The sequence below is a fragment of the Manis pentadactyla genome, chromosome 1 (assembly GCF_030020395.1).
Source record: "Manis pentadactyla isolate mManPen7 chromosome 1, mManPen7.hap1, whole genome shotgun sequence".
Lineage (NCBI taxonomy): Eukaryota > Metazoa > Chordata > Mammalia > Pholidota > Manidae > Manis > Manis pentadactyla.
Window position 1 is genome coordinate 169,227,266 of NC_080019.1, and position 21,358 is coordinate 169,248,623.

At 37.9% G+C, this 21,358-nt stretch overlaps 1 protein-coding gene across 3 annotated transcripts in view; it reads right to left on the bottom strand.

The window, feature by feature from the left end:
- Nucleotides 1-21,358, bottom strand: part of CFAP44 (cilia and flagella associated protein 44) — a 98,881-nt gene that overhangs the window by 16,849 nt on the left and 60,674 nt on the right. For all 3 annotated transcript variants that reach the window (XM_057502638.1, XM_057502641.1, XM_057502629.1), the window contains 4 exons: nt 13,937-14,114; nt 9,585-10,085; nt 7,667-7,870; nt 471-666 (listed from right to left, as the gene is read on the bottom strand). In XM_057502638.1, the coding sequence (XP_057358621.1) occupies nt 471-666; nt 7,667-7,870; nt 9,585-10,085; nt 13,937-14,114 (1,079 nt within the window). The remainder of the gene's footprint in view (nt 1-470; nt 667-7,666; nt 7,871-9,584; nt 10,086-13,936; nt 14,115-21,358) is intronic.

The following is a 21,358-nucleotide window of genomic DNA, read 5'->3' on the forward strand; positions in this document are numbered from 1 at the left end:
CAAATAATTTTTACTGGAGAAACTCAACCAAGCAAAGAATAATTATCACCACTTCTATACAATATTTTCCAGAAAATCAAAATAGTTTTCCAGAAGATCAGAGACACTTCCGGATTTGTGTTTTGAAGCTAGTTGTTTCCTGATAGTAAAACCAGACAAAGAGAGTACCCCCACACTCCCACCAGAAAAAAAAAGCTGTGGACCATGGATTCTCATGAATATAGATACAAAATTTCTTAATAAAATATTAGCAAATAGAATCTGGCAGTATAGAAAAGAATTATACAACCATACTAAGAGGGGTTAATTTCAGGGGTGCAAATCTGGTTCAATGATCAGTAATTAGCCAATATAACCCACCATATTAACAGGCTAAAGAAAAAAAATCACATAATCATCAATCAGTACAATAAAGCAACTGACAGACTTCAATAGAACCTCATGAGAAATAGGAACAGAGAAATACAGACCACCATCTCCTTTAACTTCTTTTTTCTTCACTCGCTTAATCTTCTTCTTTAGGACCTTCATAAGGAAGCTAGCAAATTTATTGTTTTCTCCTAGGGCTGCTTGGAAACCAGTATAGAGAGCCTTTTCTTGGTCCTGGAGCTTGGCGATTTCATGCTTTTTCTCTTCCATCTCTTTGAGAGTTTCATTTATTCTCCACTAAAGGAACAAAAACAAGAATGAATGATAAATAAAATATTTCTGATGAACCAGGTTCAGAGAATAATATGCATTACAATGTCAGGTTATAGTCTACAAGCATTGTTTAAAGCTTCTTAATAGAATTTTACACTTCTGATGTTTATGGAGCCACCCATTTATTTAGTTAAAATTGTATAGTTCCTCAGTGAACATCATTTACATTCAGAATCAGATAAGATCAGCTTTTTAATGTTTAGCTTCCACAAAAAATCTCAGTTAAATAAATGGAAAATTTTACTGTGGATGTCAAGTAACATTTTTGGATGTATGCTCCTGAAAATCGATTTTTTTTCACATCAGTATGTGATAACTAAGACAAAAAGACACATATGTCATCTCTCAGTGAATCTGATATACCTAAAAAGTGTTATCACTATCAGTAGTAATACTTATTTAAGAGAATCCTTTTTCCTTTAAGATAAGGATAGGTAGTATAATCTATCTCTTTAAATTTAACATAAACAAATTTAATTTCCTATGATGAATCCAATTATATATTACTCTGAAATTAGCTATCATATATATATTTTTTTATTGAGGTATCATTGATATACACTCTTATGAGGGCTTCACAAGAAAAACAATGTGGTCATTACATTTACCCTTATTATTGAGTCCCCCACATACCCCATTGCAGTCACTATCCATCAGTGTAGTAAGATGCCACAGAGTCCCTATGCCTTCTCTGAGCTACACTGTCTTCCCCATTACGCCACACACCATGTGCACCAATCATGATACCCCACAATCCCCTTTTCCCTCCCTCCTCACCCACCCTTCCCCACCACTCCCCTTCGGTAACTACTAGTCCCTTCTTGGAGTCCGTGAGTCTACTGCTATTTTGTTCCTTCAGTTTTCCTTCATTGTTATACTCCACAAATGAGGGAAATCATTTTGTATTTGTCTTTCTCTGCCTGACTTACTTCACTGAGCGTAATACCCTCTAGCTCCATTCGTGTTTTTGCAAATGGTAGGATTTGTTTCTTTCTTATGGCAGAATACTACTACATTGTGTATACGTACCACCTCTTCTTTATCCATTCATCTACTGATGGACACTTAGGTTGCTTCCATTTCTTGGCTTTTATAAATTGTGCTGTGATAAACATAAGGGTGCATATGTCTTTTTGAATCTGAGAGCTTGTTTTCTTTGAGTAAATTCCTAGGAGTGGAGTTCCCAAGTCAAACAGTATTTCTATTTTTAGTTTTTTGAGAAACCTCCACATTGCTTTCCACAATGGTTGAACTAGCTTACATTCCCACCAGCAGTGTAGGAGGATTCCCCTTTCTCCGCATCCTCACCAGCATTTGATGTTCCTTGTCTTACAGATGTGGGCCATCCTAACTGGTGTGAGTGATATCTCATTGTGGTTTTAATTTGCATTTCCCTGATAATTAGTGATGTGGAGCATTTTTTCATGTGCCTGTTGGCCATCTGAATTTCTTCTTTGGAGAATTGTCTCTTCATATCCTCTGCCCATTTTTTAATAGGGTTATTTGCTTTTTGGGCATTGAGGCATGTGAGTTCCTTATATATTTTGGATGTTAACCCCTTGTCAGATATGTAATTTACAAATATATTATCCCATACTGTAGGATGCCTTTTTTCTGCTGTAGTGTACTTTGCTGTACAGAAGCTTTTTGGCATAATGTAATCCCATGTGTTCATTTTTTTTTGGTATCATTAATGTACAGTTACTTGAAAAACATTATGGTTACTAGATACCCCCATTATCAAGTCCCCACCACATACCCCATTACAGTCACTGTCCATCAGCGCAGTAAGGTGCTATAGAATCATTACTTGTTTTCTCTGTGTATACTACCTTCCCCGTGTCCCCCCCCCCGCTAAATTATGTGTGCTAATCATAATGTGCCTTTTTCCCCTTTATCCCTCCCACCCAATCCATCCTCCCCAGTCCCTTTCCCTTTGGTAACTGTTAGTCCATTCTTGGGTTCTGTGAGTCTGCTACTGTTTTATTCCTTCAGTTTTTGCTTTGTTCTTATACTCCACAGATGAGTGAAATCATTTGATACTTGTCTTTCTCCGCCTGGCTTATTTCATTGAGCATAATACCCTCTAGCTCCATCCATGTTGTTGCAAATGGTAGGATTTGTTTTCTTCTTATAGCTGAGTAATATTCCATTCTGTGTATGTACCACATCATCTTTATCCATTCATCTACTGATGGACACTTAGGTTGCTTCCATTTCTTGGCTATTGTAAATAGTGCAGCAATAAACATAGGGGTGCATCTGTCTTTTTCAAACTGGGATCCTGCATTCTTAGGATAAATTCCTAGGAGTGGAATTCCTGGGTCAAATGGTATTTCTATTTTGAGTTTTCTGGGGAACCTCCATACTGCTTTCTACAATGGTTGAACTAATTTACATTCCCACCAGCAGTGTAGGAAGGTTCCCCTTTCTCCACATCATCACCAGCATTTGTAGTTGTTTGTCTTTTGGATGTTGGCCATCCTTACTGGTGTGAGGTGATATCTCATTGTGCTTTTAATTTGTATTTCTCTGATGATTAGGGATGTGGAGCATCTTTTCAGGTACGTGTTGGCCATCTGAATTTCTTCTTTGGAGAAGTGTCTGTTCAACTCCTCTGCCCATTTTTTAATTGGGTTATTTGCTTTTTGTTTGTTGAGGTGCATGAGCTCTTTATATAATTTGGATGTCAACCCCTTATCAGATATGTCATTTATGAATATCTTCCCCCATACTGTAGGATGTCTTTTTGTTCTACTGATGGTGTCCTTTGCTGTACAGAAGTTTTGTAGTTTGATATAGTCCCACTTGTTCATTTTTGCTTTTGTTTCCCTTGCCCAGGGAGATATGTTCATGAAGAAGTTGCTCATTTTTTAGTTTACTTTTGTGTGTGGGGTTAGACAATAGTCCAGTTTCATTCTCCTGCATGTAGCTGTCCAGTTTTGCCAACACTAGTTGTTGAAGAGGCTGTCACTTTCCCACTGTATGTCCATGGCAACTTTATCGTATATTAATTGACCTAGATGCTTGGGTTTATATCTGGGCTCTCTAGTCTATTCCATTGATCTATGGGGCTGCTCTTGTGCAGTACCAAATTGTTTTGATTACTAAGGCTTTGTAGTAGAGCTTGAAGTCAGGGAGCGTAATTCCCCAAGCATTATTCTTCCTTCTCAGGATTGCTTTGGCTACTCAGGGTCTTTTGTTGTTCCATATGAATTTTAGAACTATTTGCTCTAATTTGTTAAAGAATCCTGTTGGCATTTTGACAGGGGTTGCATTGAATCTGTAGATTGCTTTAGGCTGGATGGCCATTTTGACAATATTAATTCTTCCTACCCATGAGCATGGGATGTGTTTCCATTTATTGGTATCTTCTTTAATTTCTCTCATGAGTGTCTTATACTTTTTCAAGGTATAGGTCTTTCACTTCCTTGGTTAGGTTTATTCCTGGGTATTTTATTCTTTTTGATGCAATTGTGAAGGGAATTGTTTTCCTGATTTCTCTTTCTGCTAGTTCATTGTTAGTGTATAAGAATACAACAGATTTCTGTGTATTAATTTTGTATCCTGCAACTTTGCTGAATTCAGATATTAGATCTAGTAGTTTTGGAGTGGATTCTTTAGGGCTTTTTATGTACAATACCATGTCATCTGCAAATAGGGACAGTTTAACTTCTTCCTTGCCAGTCTGGATGCCTTTTATTTCTTTGTGTTCTCTGATTTCCATGACTAGGACCTCCAGAACTATACTGAATAAAAGTGGGGAGAATGGGCATCCTTGTCTTGTTCCTGATCTTAAAGGAAAAGCTTTAAGCTTCTCACTGTTAAATACGATGTTGGCTGTGGGTTTGTCATATATGGCCTTTATTATGTTGAGGTACTTGCCCTCTGTACCCATTTTGTTGAGAGTTCTTATCATGAATGGATGTTGAATTTTGTTGAATGCTTTTTTAGCATCTATGGAGATGATCATGTAGTTATTATCCTTCTTTTTGTTGATGTGGTAGATGATGTTGATGGATTTTCAAATGTACCATCCTTGCATCCCTGTAATAAATCCTACTTGGTCGTGATGGATGATCTTTTTGATGTATTTTTGAATTAGGTTTGCTAATATTTTGTTGAGTATTGCATCTATGTTCATCAGGGATATTGGTCTGTAATTTTCTTTTTGTGTGGTGTCTTTGCTTGTTTTGGTATTGGAGTGATTCTGTCCTCATAGAATGAGTTTGGGAGTATTCCCTTCTCTTCTACTTTTTGGAAAACTTTAAGGAGGATGGGTATTAGGGCTTCACTAAATGTTTGATAAAATTCAGTGGTGAAACCATCTCATACAGGGTTTTGTTCTTAAGTCATTTTTTGATTACCAATTCAATCTCCTTGCTGGTACTTGGTCTATTCAGATTTTCTGTTTCTTCCTGGGTCAGCCTTGGAAGGTTGTATTTTTCTAGAAAGTTGTCCATTTCTTCTAGGTTATCCAGTTTGTTAGCATATAATTTTTCATAGTATTCTCTAATAATTCTTTGTATTTCTGTGGTGTCTGTAGTGATTTTTCCTTTCTCATTTCTGTGTCTGTTTATGTGTGTAGACTCTTTTTCCTTATAAGTCTGGCTAGGGGTTTACCTATTTTGTTTATTTTCTCAAAGAACAAACTCCTGCTTTAATTGATTCTATTTTATTCTTCTTGATTTTATTTATTTATGATCTAATCTTTATTATGTCCCTCTTTCTACTGACTTTGGGTCTCATTTGTTCTTCTTTCTCTAGTTTCATTAATTGTGAATTTAAAGTGTTCATTTGGGATTGTTCTTCTTTCCTGAAATAGTCCTGCATTGCAATATACTTCCCACTTAGCATGGTCTTTGCTGTGTTCCACAGATTTTGTGGTGTTGAATTATTGTTGCCATTTGTCTCCATATATTGCTTGATCTCTGTTTTTATTTGGTCATTGATCCATTGATTATTTAGGAGCATGTTATTAAGCCTCAATGTGTTTGTGGGCTTTTTCATTTTCTTTGTGTAGTTTATTTCCTGTTTCAGGTATACTTCCATCTATAGCAGTCCCTCCAAAATACGCTGTAGAGATGGTTTGTGGGAGCTAAATTCTCTCAGCTTTTGCTTATCTGTAAATTGTTTAATCCTTCCTTCAAATTTAAACGATAATCTTGCCGGATAACTTATTCTTGGTTCGAGGTCCTTCTGCTTCATTGCATTAAATATATCATGCCACTCTCTTCTGGTCTGTAAGGTTTCTGTTGAGAATTCTGATGATAGCTTGATGGGTTTTCCTTTGTATGTGATCTTTTTTCTCTCTCTAGCTGCTTTTAAAAGTATGTCCTTATCTTTGATCTTTGCCATTTTAATTATTATATGTCTTGGTGTTGTCTTCCTTGGGTCCCTTGTGTTGGGAAATCTGTGTACTTCCATGGCTTGAGAGATTATCTCATTCCCCAGATTGGGGAAGTTTTCAGCAATTACCTCCACAAAGGCTCTTTCTATCTATTTTTCTCTCTCTACTTCTTCTGGTACCCCTATAATGTGAATATTGTTCCATTTGGTTTGGTCACAGTTTTCTCAACATTCTTTCATTCTTAGAGATCCTTTTTTCTCTCTGTGCCTCAGCTTCTTTGTATTACTCTTCTCTAATTTCTATTCCTTTTGCTGTCTCTTCTACTACATCTAATCTGCTTTTAAATCCCTCCATTGCATGTTTCATTTCAGATATGAAATTTCTTAATGATTGAATCCCCATCCTAAATTCGTCCCTGAGCTTTTGAATACTTTTCTGTACCTCCATGAGCAGGTTTATTATTTTTATTTTGAACTCTCTTTCAGGAAGATTGGTGAATTCAGTTTCATTTGGCCCTTTCTCTGGTGTTTGTGAGATTTTGGTTTGAACCAGGTTCCTTTGACATTTCATATTTGTATGTGGCGCCCTCTAGTGCCTAGAAGCTCTAGTCTCTGGAGCTTCTCAGCCCCTGGAGTGATGTCGGGGGTAGCAGAGGAGTGGCGCTGGTGCCTGGAGGGAGGAAAGAGCTACTTCCTACTTCCCAGCTGCAGTGCCTGTCTCCACTGTCAGACCAGTGGGCCAAGCACACAGGTGTAAGCCGCTGTGCTTTGCATCTGTAGCTGCCACAGGTGGGGCCTCCCTCTGGCTGGCCTGAAGTCAGGGCAGGGACTGCCAATTTGTGAGCCGTGCCAGCAGGCCAGGCAGAAGGCACAACAAGCTGTGTATCACTGTGGGGGCCCTGGAGCTGAGTAACCAGCCAGGGTGATGGAGTGCCTGAGGTTCCTGGAAGTTCCCAACCTGCTGTGCAGAGCATGCCCAGACAGCCTTGTTCACCTATCCTTTTTCCCATGCAACAAGCTCTGTACAAACCCTGCTCCTTCAGCAGCCCTCTGCTGCTAGGAAGCCTGTCAGACCCCTTGCCTTTCCTTTGTCCCAGAGCAGCTGGATGTGGATCCCTGTCCTCCACAAATGGTTAGAATCTATCTCTCCAAGTATTCCACCTGTCTTAGCTTTCCAACCCCACTTATCTCCAGAGCACCATGCAATGTAGGTTTGTGAGAAATTAGCTATCATATTTAAGAAACTTGCTGACTTGTTTTTCAAGTATGCCCATATAGATAATATACAGTCAAAACTCAACTTCATACAATAGTGACAACACAAATAGAGACTTTTGAAATCCACAGATAAACTAAAGCTTGCTTTTGAAAATTTTATTTTCTTGCCTTATAAAATATCAGATAAAATTCACTAAAAAATCTGATTTAGTTCTCTGACCAAGGATACCAAAAACAGAAGGCAAGTAGGAATAATAGGGAAAAGGAGGAGGGAGAGAAGACAAGACCAAGATAAGGACTAAAACAAGGGCAGAAATTAAGGTGAGAAGAAAAGAAGAATTGAGTCCCCTCCACAACCAGGTGTGCAGCCAGTGAACCTTTTCCTTCCTGTTCATACCTGTAGGTCCTGTTGCTCTTCATCTAACAAATTAACACGCTCTTGAAGTATGTTCTCCTGTTTTTCAAAGTTCTTGAGGAGAAGCATTTCTTGAAATAAGGTGACATGGTGCAGGTCAGATAATTTCATCTGCGTATCCAGTTTCAGTTTCTGATGTCTCAGAAGACGAAGTTCTGCATCAAAAGTGACAATCAGTTCTTTGATCTGAGGAAGAAAAAAGATTTGAGGATGTTAGATGTTAGAAGTTAAAAATAGATGACTATATTTTCAAAACTAACTAACAATAATAATTTGTTTGGGTAAAAGCATTTTCTCATTATGCCCTTATTATAGATGGGGAATTATATCTGTGTGTATGTGTTTGTTCATATAAATCAATTCATATATGTATGTGATGGAAAGCCTCAACTGTTAAAAGCCTGTAATAGGTGGAGGCTCAGCTGAGGCTGAGAATGAGGAAGAGATCTGTGGGTTTGGGGCAGTGAAAGTGCTAGAGATTTTCAGAGCTAAAAGAAAATGCACATAAAGAAAAGAAAAAATTAAGCTTTTAACTATGGATGTCTACAGACTAAGTGGGCCCTCCTTTAATGTTTGTTCAACAAATTTGCATTATTTTAAAATATCTTTGAAGGCAGGACTATATTTTCTTTAGAGCAATACCATTCTGAAACTGTACCATAAAGGTGGGCAAATCTACAAGGGTTACACGTACTCAATTCTTACTTGCCCTTGATAGCCAGAAAATTTTATGAAGTTAGAGAATCAGTCTAGTTTGGATATTGTTGCATCCCTACTAGCTAGCACTTCCTCTGTGCATTGACTGTCCAATAAAATTAATTAGTTGAAATCAAATCAATCAAAACTTTTTACTGAATATCTACTATATGTCTGGCATTGTCCTAAACACTGTGGAGGAGTCAGAAGAGGTGTATGTGACCTTTCCCTCAAGAACTGTGTAATTTAATTTGCAAGACAAAACTCACACACATTAAACAAGAAAAATAAATGCAAAACATGACGTGCTGATTATAGGTACAACTGAAGTTTAGAAAAAAGGAGAATATATAATGTGCGTAGAAGGTTCTGGAGAGAGTTTGGAATTGGACTGAGTTTTGAATGATTACTCAGGCTTGGAAGGAAGTCCTTGCAGTGGGAGGAAATAGCAAAGGAAAGAGCAGAGACATAAAACTCAGAATGACAGCGGAGAAGGGAGTGGAGAGAAGCAGGAAGAGTGAGAAAATAGGGCTGGATGAAGCACAGAGAAGGCATGAAGGGTGAGATTGGAAGCTCTAGGTCATGTCTTCACAGGTAGAGCTGGAAAAGACACAGGGAGGAAGGGGACTCTATATGGCTGGCAGCAGGAAGTTATCTATCCAGGAAAGATCAATTTCTTTCCACAATTGGAGCCACCTACTGCACAATTGGCCCCAGCCTTGTCCTGATTTTCCTAGAAATAAAAATAGGCCATTCCAGCTCCACAAATAATTTTGAAACCAGTCATCACCATGAACACTAACTATTGGAACAAATCACACCTTAGAAAAAGAGGAGGGTGTAAAAAGCAGAGGGTGCCCCATTCTCTCTGAAAGATTTTTAATTATGTTCCACCCATCATCTGAAAGCTTCTCCATCACTTGCTCTTGACTATGACTTCAGCTATATGCCAGTTGACATGAATTTGCCCTTAATTCTTAGCTCTCCAAAAAGAAAAACAGTTATAAAGCTGCAAAGTTCAGGGCAGAGTGCAATGATTTTTCAGGAGACCAGGGCTGGGGAGGAAGCCAAGTCATCAGTGAGTTGAAGACTGGTTGAGATTTGGAGAAGGTTAATGCAGAGAAATTTTAAATAAGTTAGAAATTAGACCTAGTTCTTCCCTGCCCTCCTCTCTTCCAGCCCTCAGTAGGCAGTCCCCCCTTACCCTGCTGATCAAATACTGTTGCGTGTACAGGTGTTTAATCTCATCTCTCTTCATAATCTCCAGTTCCACATCAGTTGGTTCTGCTTTTTCAAATTTCGTGAACTTTGGAGTATCTAGACTGAATGTGCATGCCTTTGATGATCTAGACAATGAATCTCGTGCTGTCAAATCCCCATCCTTTCCAGAAGAGAGTCTGAGGAATCCTCCACCTAAGCCTGAAGATCCCACCTGTTCCACATGGGGAGCCTTTTCATCCTCACTTTTCATCTGTTGTCGCCTAAAAGCCAGGAGAGTTTCCTCATCGTACTGAAACCTCTTCTCTGGAATTTCTTCTGGGTGTATCTGAGGGATCTGGGGGATGGGAACATGCTTGGAAATGGGCAGAGTCAACTGAATGTTCTTCAGTTCTTGTACCAGGCACTGTATTTCCTCAACAACAGCCATTTTAAGGTCTCGAAGAGACAGAATGCACTTGTTCATGTGACTTTTCTTTGAATGGGTCTAATGAAAACAACAGGAAGGAAACAAATGATAATGCCCTCACAAAAGACAGTTCAAAATTTGCTTTTGTCCTTTGACTGGTATGCTAGCAAAAATTCAAGATAAAAATTTGTCTGATCATTCCAATTCACTACTAAGTTACTCTTTTCTCTTGCTTCTTCCCATTTAGCCTCTCCAAAAGAGGGAGAGAGTCTGGATGTGACCTCTTGTATCCCTTAGCTGGCTGAGTTCCTCAGCCTTCTCCCACCACCCAGTGGAAGTCCTTCCTGAAGCCTTGTACCCAGCCAGATCCCAGGGAGGGGAAGGTCAGACTTTGGTCAGGAGTGCACAAGTAACTGCCCTTCCCTGATGTAAACTCAAATCCCATTGGCTTTGACTCACTTAGGGTCACCTGCCTAGGGCCAAACTACACGTTAGCCTATTTTTCTTTCTGTATTTTGGCCACATTATCATTTTTACTCTTCATACAGGCAAGGTCATGATCCTGAATTTCAGTATCATGTCACACCAAGAAATTGCAGGACACTTCTTTAGCTCCTTCTCCATTTATCTGAGCCAAGCTGTGCCCCCTGCCTCCAACCACAGGTACCATGTGGGCCCACTATGCCCTCTCACACTGGTCTATGTTTCCTAAATGCCTTACCAGAACCTATGGGCACACACAGCCCTACTCCTATGTGCAATTAGGCGACTAGATAGTCCAAAGACTATTAAGAGTTACTTTGCATAAATACACAAGTTAAAAAAAAAAGATCAAAAGGCACTTCTCCAGACAGTCTTACAAAACTTACCTAGGTATTTACTATCTATGAGGCAAAAACACTCTAACAAAATAAAGGAGATGCTTTACATACTTAAGGACAAACCTTTACAGCACTAAGGTTTAAACTCAAGCACTTGGGTGAATAGGGGGACCATTTCTAGGGTATCTGGAAGATTGGGAATTAAGCTTAAAAAAACAAATCCAAACCAGTTTAATGGCTATAAGGCAAACCTCTTTGAAAAACTCTCTTTACATACCAGCCCTTTCTAGTCTTCCGAATATTACACATACCTAAACACCACCACAGGACAGGAAGTGTATAATACACCATTTCTAAAATGCTTGACACTTTCATGATTTTTAACTTAACGTTACAACACTGACCATTTATTGACTTTGACCATTACATTAACCCTATGAGGTAGACTAGACATGTCTTATTGTTAATTGGTATTAATACCCTTTTACACATGATATAACTGAGCCTTAGGAGATAACAAAGTTCGCATGGCTACTAAGTTGCAGAGATGGTAAGAGAACTCTATCTTCCAACTTGTAGAATAGTGTGCTGTACATTATTTTATGCTGTCATTTTAATAAAATAGATTTCAGTTCAATTGTAACATAATTCAGTTCAAGACATAACACCTGTCCATCATCTCTAGCTACACTGTGAAATTTCAGGTTTGATGACACATTATGGTCAAAAGAATATTTCTGTGATGGATGGAGCATGATAGATGTAACAAGACTTACCTTAGATGAACAGCTAGAAAAGCAATCCAAGTGGTCACTAATAAAATGTTCAAAATGTCTATTTAAACAGAAAGGCATCATTTTGAGCTATAAAATTTTGTTTGTGCATATGAATTGCCATAGCAGGAGCCTAGTACTGCTGGCATAGAGAGCACCTTTGCTGGAATGGAAAAAGATCCTTTTCTTAAAGCACTTTGTCAGAATATTATAAAATATTCAAATATACTGTACCTGTGTGATGCCTTCAAATGCAATCTGCATAGGCATACTAGGTAGCCATGTACTGAATTCTCCTAAAAATGATAGCTTAGATGCCTTCTGAGACTCTAAATGCAAAAGGTCATTTGTCAATTTGAATTAAGGAATTCCTATGACAGGGAGTGGAGAATTTGGTAAGAAAATGGGGATGAGAAATCAGGATGATTGGAATCAGTCAGTTTGGAAGAATGAAGAGAGAATCAAAAATGAATATATTAATTAGTTAGTATTGAGTCACCTACAAAACTTTGGAAGTCCTCAGTTAATATATGAAAAAGGAGCCATTAATATACAGTGGGGAAAAGACAGCCTCTTCAGTAACTAGTGTTGGGAAAACTGGACAGCTACATGCAAGAGAATGAAACTGGATTGCAGCCTAACTCCATACATAAAAGTAAACTCAAAATGGATTAAAGACCTAAATATAAGACATGAAATCATACAACTCTTAGAAGAAAACATAGGCAAAAATTTCTTGAACATAAGTGTGAACAATTTTTTCCTGGACACATCTCCTCAGGCAAGGGAAACAAAATCAAAAGTGAACAAGTGGGACTACATCAAATTAAAAAGCCATGTACAGCAAAAGACATCATCAGCAGAATAAAAAGGCAACCTACAGTATGGCAGAATATATTCACAAACAATTTATCCAATAAGGGGTTATTGGATTCAAATATATAATGAACTCACACGTTTCAAAACAAATAACCCGGTTAAAAAATGGGCAGAGGTGCTGACATTTCTCCAAAGAAGAAATACAGATGGCCAACAGCACTTGGAAAGATGCTCCACATCATTAATCATCAGGGAAATGCAAATCAAAACTACAATGAGATATCACCTCACACCAGTTAGTACAGCCACTATGCAAAAGAGAAGAAATAACAAGTGCTAGAGAGGATCTGGAGAAATGGGAACCCTCCAACAACTTTGGTGGGAATGTAAATTGGTACAGCCACTGTGAAAAGCAGTATGGAGATTCCTCAAAAACTAAAATTAGAAATACTATTCAACCCAGTAATTCCACTTCTAGGAATTTACCCAAAGAAAACAAATCCCTGATTCAAAAAGATACACACAAACCTATAGTTTATCACTGCATTATTTACAATAGCGAAGATATGGAAGCAACTTAAGTCCATCAATGGATGGACTGAATGATTAAAGAATATATAGTACATTACAAATGGAATATTATTCAGCCATAAAAAAGAAATCCTGCCACTTATAACAACATGGATAGATCTAGAGGGTATTATGTTAAGTGAAATAAGCCAGGCAAAGAAAGACAAATACCATATGATTTCACTTATTTGTGGAATATAAAAACAAATCAAAACCAAATGAACAAAATAGCAGTAGACTCATAGACACTGAGAAGAGACTGGTGGTTCCCACGGGGGAGGGGTTGGGATGGGCGGGTGGGGTGAGGGAGTAAAGGGGTACAAAAATTCTCAATCATAATATAAGTCGGTCATGGGGATAGTAGTACAGCATGCAGAATATAGCCAAAGGTTCTGTAACATCTTCCTATATTGACAGGTAGTAACTGCACTAGTGGGGGTGTGGATTAAATAATTTGAGTAACTGTGGAACCACTGTAATGTATATTTGTAACTAACAAAAGATTGTACATCAACAATACTTCATTTAAAAAAAACAACTTTGAAAGTCCCACAAAGAAAAGCTAAGCAATGGCCTTTTTCCTAAGCCTTTGCCACCCGTGGCAGCTAAAAACTGTATCTGATGAGGATGTGTTTGAGTTTCAGAGGTTCAAAGACTATAAAACATAATGCTGTCACCCACAAAACTGGTGCCGAGCTACGTAATTAATCAGAAGGCTGCTTCTGCCATATTAGCTAAATATTCATTGACAAACCTCTTGTCCTCCCTAGGCCTCAGTTTCTCCATCTGTAAAAAAAGGGGCATGATTCTAGACATTCATGAAGGTCTTTTCCAGTTCCAAAGTTCTATGACCATATGCCCTTATAGATGAGTTAAGGAAATGGGTGGTTTTAGCAGAATTAAAAACCCAGGGTGCCTCATTGTCATGAAAGTCATGGGTAAGTACCAGAGTGTCTAGGTGTTCCAGTTCCTCTTCCTTCTTGGCAGCGTTTATTCTCATGTGCTCAGGTATCTTGTAGTCTGGGGCTGTCTTCAGATTGAAGTCTCCCATACATAACTGGGCCTCTTTAATGGCTTGAACATATTTGGGATCTTCATAGTCATCATCAGGTTTACTCTTGTACCTATCAGAAAAACAGGCAACCCACCCACAAATAGAACAATAAACTAATTTGTCTAGTACATGTACCTAATCAAATGCAATCATGGAGCAAAAGTATAATTGAGTCTGTGACACTTTATAGAACCCAAGCCTTTTTCTTAAGCTAAGTACTACAAATATTCCTTGATTATGGACCATCCCAAAAAACCCATCATAAGGTGTCAATATCATAGGTTGAAAGTGCATTTAATACAGTGAACCTACTGAACATCACAGCTTAATAACCTAGTCTACCTTAAATATGCTTGGAACACTTACATCAGCCTATAGTTGGACAGAATTACCTAACACAAAGCCTGTTTTTTAATAAAGTGTTGACTACCCCATGTAATTTATTCCATACCATACTGAAAGTGCAAAACAGAATGGTTATATAGGTACAGAATGGTTGTAAGTGTAACAGCTGTTTATCTTTGTGATCATGTGGCTGACTGGGAGCTGTGGCTCACTACCACTGCCCAGCATCATGAGAGAGTCTGGTACTGAATACTGCTAGCCCAAGAAAATATCAAAATTCAAAATTCAAAACATAGTTCCTACTGAATGCATATTGCTTTTGCACCATTGCAAAATCAAAAAATCATAAGTCGAACTGTTGTAAGCCAAGGTCAGTCTGTATTTTTAAAGCATCCCATACAAAATAAGAAAAGTAAATAAAAAGCAATCAATCACCAGGCAGTGCTGAAATAATCTGAATCCTTCTTAGACTTTGGTTCACTTCTAAGTAATTTACACTCACATTGTTATTTATTTCCTCAATAGAAATTAAGCCATTCCTAGCCACGGCAATCAGACAAAACAAAGAAATACAAGGAATCCAGATTGGTAAAGAAGAAGTTAAACTGTCACTATTTGCAGATGACATGATACTGTACATAAAAAACCCTAAAGACTCCACCCCAAAACTACTAGAACTGATATCGGAATACAGCAAAGTTGCAGGATACAAAATCAACACACAGAAATCTGTGGCTTTCCTATATACTAACAATGAACCAACAGAAAGAGAAATCAGGAAAACAACTCCATTCACAATTGCATCAAAGAAAATAAAATACCTAGGAATAAACCTAACCAAGGAAGTGAAAGACTTATACTCTGAAAACTACAAGTCACTCTTAAGAGAAATTAAAGGGGACACTAACAGATGGAAACTCATCCCATGCTCGTGGCTAGGAAGAATTAATATCGTCAAAATGGCCATCCTGCCCAAAGCAATATACAGATTTGATGCAATCCCTATGAAACTACCAGCAACATTCTTCAATGAACTGGAACAAATAATTCAAAAATTCATATGGAAACACCAAAGAACCCGAATAGCCAAAGCAATCCTGAGAAAGAAGAATAAAGTAGGGGGGATCTCACTCCCCAACTTCAAGCTCTACTATAAAGCCACAGTAATCAAGACAATTTGGTACTGACACAAGAGCAGAGCCACAGACCAATGGAACAGACTAGAGAATCCAGACATTAACCCAGACATATATGGTCAATTAATATTTGATAAAGGAGCCATGGACATACAATGGCGAAATGACAGTCTCTTCAACAGGTGGTGCTGGCAAAACTGGACAGCTACATGTAGGAGAATGAAACTGGACCATTGTCTAACCCCATATACAAAAGTAAACTCAAAATGGATCAAAGACCTGAATGTAAGCCATGAAACCATTAAACTCTTGGAAGAAAACATAGGCAAAAACCTCTTAGACATAAACATGAGTGACCTCTTCTTGAACATATTTCCCCGGGCAAGGAAAACAACAGCAAAAATGAGTAAGTGGGACTATATTAAGCTGAAAAGCTTCTGTACAGCAAAAGACACCATCAATAGAACAAAAAGGATCCCTACAGTATGGGAGAATATATTTGAAAATGACACATCCGATAAAGGCTTGACGTCCAGAATATATAAAGAGCTCACACGCCTCAACAAACAAAAAACAAATAACCCAATTAAAAAATGGGCAGAGGAACTGAACAGACAGTTCTCCAAAAAAGAAATACAGATGGCCAACAGACACATGAAAAGATGCTCCACATCGCTAATTATCAGAGAAATGCAAATTAAAAGTACAATGAGGTATCACCTCACACCAGTAAGGATGGCTGCCATCCAAAAGACAAACAACAACAAATGTTGGCGAGGCTGTGGAGAAAGGGGAACCCTCCTACACTGCTGGTGGGAATGTAAGTTAGTTCAACCACTGTGGAAAGCAGTATGGAGGTACATCAAAATGCTCAAAACAGACTTACCATTTGACCCAGGAATTGCACTCCTAGGAATTTACCCTAAGAATGCAGCAATCAAGTATGAGAAAGATCAGTGCACCCCTATGTTTATCGCAGCACTATTTGCAATAGCCAAGAATTGGAAGCAACCTAAATGTCCATCGATAGATGAATGGATAAAGAAGATGTGGTACATATACACAATGGAATACTACTCAGCCATAAGAAAAGGGCAAATCCAATCATTTGCAGCAACATGGATGGAGCTGGAGGGTATTATGCTCAGTGAAACAAGCCAAGCGGAGAAAGGGAAATACCAAATGATTTCACTTATCTGTGGAATATAAGAACAAAGGAAAAACTGAAGGAACAAAACAGCACCAGAATCACAGAACTCAAGAATGGACTAACAGGTACCAAAGGGAAAGGGACCGGGGAGGATGGGTGGGTAGGGAGGGATAAGGGGGGGAGAAGTAGGGGGGTATTAAGATTAACATCCATGGGGGGGGGGTAGGAGAAAAGGGAGGGCTGTACAACACAGAGAAGGCAAGTAGTGATTCTACAACATTTTGCTATGCTGATGGACAGTGACTGTAAAGGGGTTTATAGGGGAGACCTGGTATAGGGGAGAGCCTAGTAAACATAATATTCGTCATGTAAGTGTAGATTAGTGATACCAAAAACAAAACAAAACAAAACAAAAAAAAGGGTAGTTCCTGTGTGGTAACCTCCAATGAGTTCTACACAAGGGTATAAAGGGCATATAAAAGTGTAGGCAAAGGGTCTGTTTGTGTTTATACAGAGGATCAAAGCCTAATTGGGCTACCCCGAAAATGAACTAAGATACGATATGAAAAAGAACTTCCAACATCAGCACTCTCTGGAAGACTCATGCCAGAAGATGATCATCAAAAAACCCCAACAAAGATCCACGCACTGCTACAGCTGTAGATGCACTCATCCCACCAGCTCCTGGACTTGCCATGGGAATGAAGGAGATATCTAAGCTGGCCTGTGCATACAGTAAAACAACAAATTTGACTGGATCTATGCTGTTGGAACTCAACCAAGAATTAGGAGAAGTGCAAATTGTAGTGCTCCAAAATCTTACAACTACAGACTATTTACTGTTAAAAGAACATAAGGGATGTGAACATTCCCCAGGAATGGGTTGTTTTAATTTGTCTGATTTCTCTCAGACCGTTCAAGTTCAGTTGGACAATATCCACCATATCATAGATAAGTTTTCACAAATGCCTAAGGTGCCTAACTGGTTTTCTTGGTTTCACTGGAGATGGCTGGTAATTACAGATATGCTTTGGTTATGTAACTATACTCCTATTATGTTAATGTGTGTGCGCAATTTAAGTAGTAGCTTAAAACCTACACATGCTGAAGTTACTCTACAAGAAGATATGTCAAAGAAATAATCAATCTTCCCATGTTTTCTGCTGCCTGCTACTTCTATAGCTTTTCTTCTTCCTTCCTAATTACAACCCTTAAATAGAATTCGTGCCTCATATCAAATTTACCGAGTATCATAATTCTTCCAAGTGGTAAAGATACCTCAAGACAAATGCTGGGCATAGAAGCTACAGGGCATAAATATGCAAAGAAATAAAAAGCTAACCATTTCAAACAATAAGGCTTCTCTCTCACTTACCAACTTTACATTTCCCTGTATGGCCCCGGAAGATGACTGGTTAGCCAGAGACGGGTAAGATTCCTCAAGGGAGGAACAACCTAAGACAGGCACAGTCGCAGGGGGGCCATCAGGTGAGAAATTGGGGATCAACAGAGGTGAGGCTTAGAACCTCACCCCCCTGTTCTGAGAGAAATCTTCTGCATATGTGGATGTTTTATTGCCCTGGTCTAGCTTGGATTAACACATAGTCTACAGGCACACACCTGATCATCTACATTTGCTCTCTTACAACACTAAACTATGTTTTCTACCTTTATCTTGTATCTACCTACCACTTCAGCATTTTATTAAAAATAATAATAATAAAGAGAGAAATGTGGTATCCACATATAAATCAAGTATAAAAACCAAATGAGTATTCATATTGGAACTGTTTATAGTTCATAATGCATGAGCAAAACTGAAAGTTTCTGTGATGACTGCCCTTGTACTGTTCACTATGTAACTTATTCATTATGTAAGAACTTGTTCTCCATGTAAGAACTTGTTTGTTATGTCTCAGAAGATTGGAGACTGGCGAAAATTAGGCTTGGTGTGGGTTAATGATTGTGCATTGAGCATTGACTCCCCTATACAGAATTTTATTATTGTTGACAACCATTTGATCAATAAATATGAGAGATGCCCTCACAAAAAAAAAAAAAAAAAAGTACAGACTTCCAATGGTAAAATAAATAAGTAACTGGGATGTAATGTATAGCATAAGGAATATAGTCAAGATATTGTAACAGCTTGGTAGGGTGATAGCTGGAACCTAGAATTATGTATATAAATGTTTTATCACTGTGTTGTACACTTGAAACTAATGTAATGTAATACTGTGCGTCAACTACCCTTCAATAAAAAATAATTATCTAAAAAAAAAAAAAAAAGAAATTAAGCCATAAAGCTGGAGTGAGGTTTTTTTTCAATCACTAAAAAGTTAATTAAATTTTTCTTATGACATAAGCAATTGTCATAAAATTTGTCATTGTTATTTTCAAAAAAGGGATCTAGTTAAGATTATCCTGAGTATATGTATTTGCTTCCCCCTCTGCCTCCAGATTCCATGGAAATGATGATCTAAGGGTATTAAAGGGAATGAATCATTAGGAAAACTGAGAATGGGATAGAAAGCCATGAGCAAACCAATGGCAGGGATAGATTTCTAGAAGACAGAGAAAAGATGAAATTGTTTTAATGGATAAGGCATACCAGAGAAAATTGAAGCCCAGAATACCACCAGGGCAAGACTATAAAAAAGGACTGGATATGGTCTTCCTGGTAGAGTGCCTAGGAGACTCCAAGCACAGAGAGGGCAGGTATGGAGCACGGAATGGAATGCTAAACATTATTTAGCAAAATTAATTAAGTGATTGAAAAGGAATGCCTGAACCATTACGGCCCTCCCAGCTTTTTCATCTCTGCACATAAACAGCAGTACCAACCTTTATACTTAGGCTAAAACTGAAGAACTGCTCTCTATGGAAACTGACCTCTCTGCTTGGGAACCACTGAGGCATCTAGGATACGGGGTTGGCAACCTGCTGTAGGGATCTCCACTGGGAGACCTCAGTCTACTAATTCTTTAAAATGAAGCCTGTCAGTCAACATGAACATGTACATACAGCTTTCAGTCAGCCCTTTAGGAAAGCAAACATGCAATAGCAGAGGAAACACATGTCATCTAATGTATTAATTGACAATCATTGCTTTGTGCATGATAGCACTAAAAGGAAGGTTCATATTTTAAAGAGAAAGGGAAGGGAACAAAAAGGAAGGGAAGAAAAGGGAAGTGAGTAAAACAGGAAAGAAAGGGAGAGAGAAAGAGAAAGAAGATAATTCTGATTCTGCTCTGGCCAAGGGAGAAACAAGGCCCAGAATTATATTCATGCTATAAATAACTAGAAAACTGAACAAAAATTATGAAACAGCTATATTCAAACATTGAATGATAGGTAGCACAGGGCTGTGATTCATGAGAAAAGTGAAACAAAATAATCCTTACTATCTCCTGGTGTCTGCATGAAGGAAATTACTGGAATGTGGAGTAGGGTTGGGATCCCACATATTAGACCAGTGATCTCAATGAGAGAGGAGAGAGAGATCAGAGTTCAGAAAGGTCAAGGTGGTAAGAATTCCATGGAAAAGAAAATCAGAGCTACACAAAGAAATACCTCCAGAAATCTATATAAGGCTCTCAGGGTTTTGACTGAGTATTAATGTGTAGATGTGTAATGTGAAACACCATAAAAGTTAGGCAAAGAACAACATCTGGAGAAAGTACAATTATTGGGAAGCTGTAAGACAAATAATTTTCATAATTCGCATCTGGCTGGGAATCATGTGCAATCCCACCAGCTGGAGAGACCTCAGTAAATGGAAGGGTCATCAGTAGACACCCTAAAAGAGTCATGCCTTCAAAGTGGGAAAAACATAAGATCTTGACAATATTATCAACCACCTTGCCCTGACATTTATAGAACACTATACCCAAGAATGCAAGAATACACATTCTTTTTCAAGTACACACTGGACTTTCACTGAGATAACATATGCAGGCCTATGTAATTCCCAATAAATTTAAAAGAATTTAAATAATTCAGACTATTTTCTATGACCACAAAAAATTAAATTAGACATCAAGTACAAAAATATTTTTTAAAACCCCAAAATATTTGGAAACTAAACAGTATACTTTAAACCATAAGTGAAGACAGTAATCACAAGGGACATTAAAAAGTATTTTGGACTGAATGAAAATAAAAATACATCAAAACTTGTGAAATGCAACTCAGGGCCTAGGGAAATTTGTACTTTAAGTGCTTATTAGAAAAGAAGAAAAGTGCAAAATGAAAACTTACACTTAAAACTTAAATCTCAAGAGGAGACTTAATTAAACCCAGATTAACTAGGATGAAGGAAATTATATAGAAATCAATGACATAGAAAGCAGACAAACAGCATTTTAAAATATCTATGACCAAAAGCTAGTTCCTTAAAAAGGTCAATAAAATTGATAAGCCTCTTGCTGGAATGATCAAGAAAAAGAGAAGATACAGAGTAATAATATCCAGAATAAAGCAGGGGAAAACAAAAACAGATACTACAGAAATTAAAATAAGGAAGCAGTATGAACTATTTTATACCAATAAATTTGATAATCTAGACGAAATGCACAAATTCCTTGAAAGACACAAATTACCAAAACTGACCCAAGAACAAATAGAAAATCTGAATAACATTATAACAATCAAAAATTTGAATTTTTATTTATAAAAGTCTCC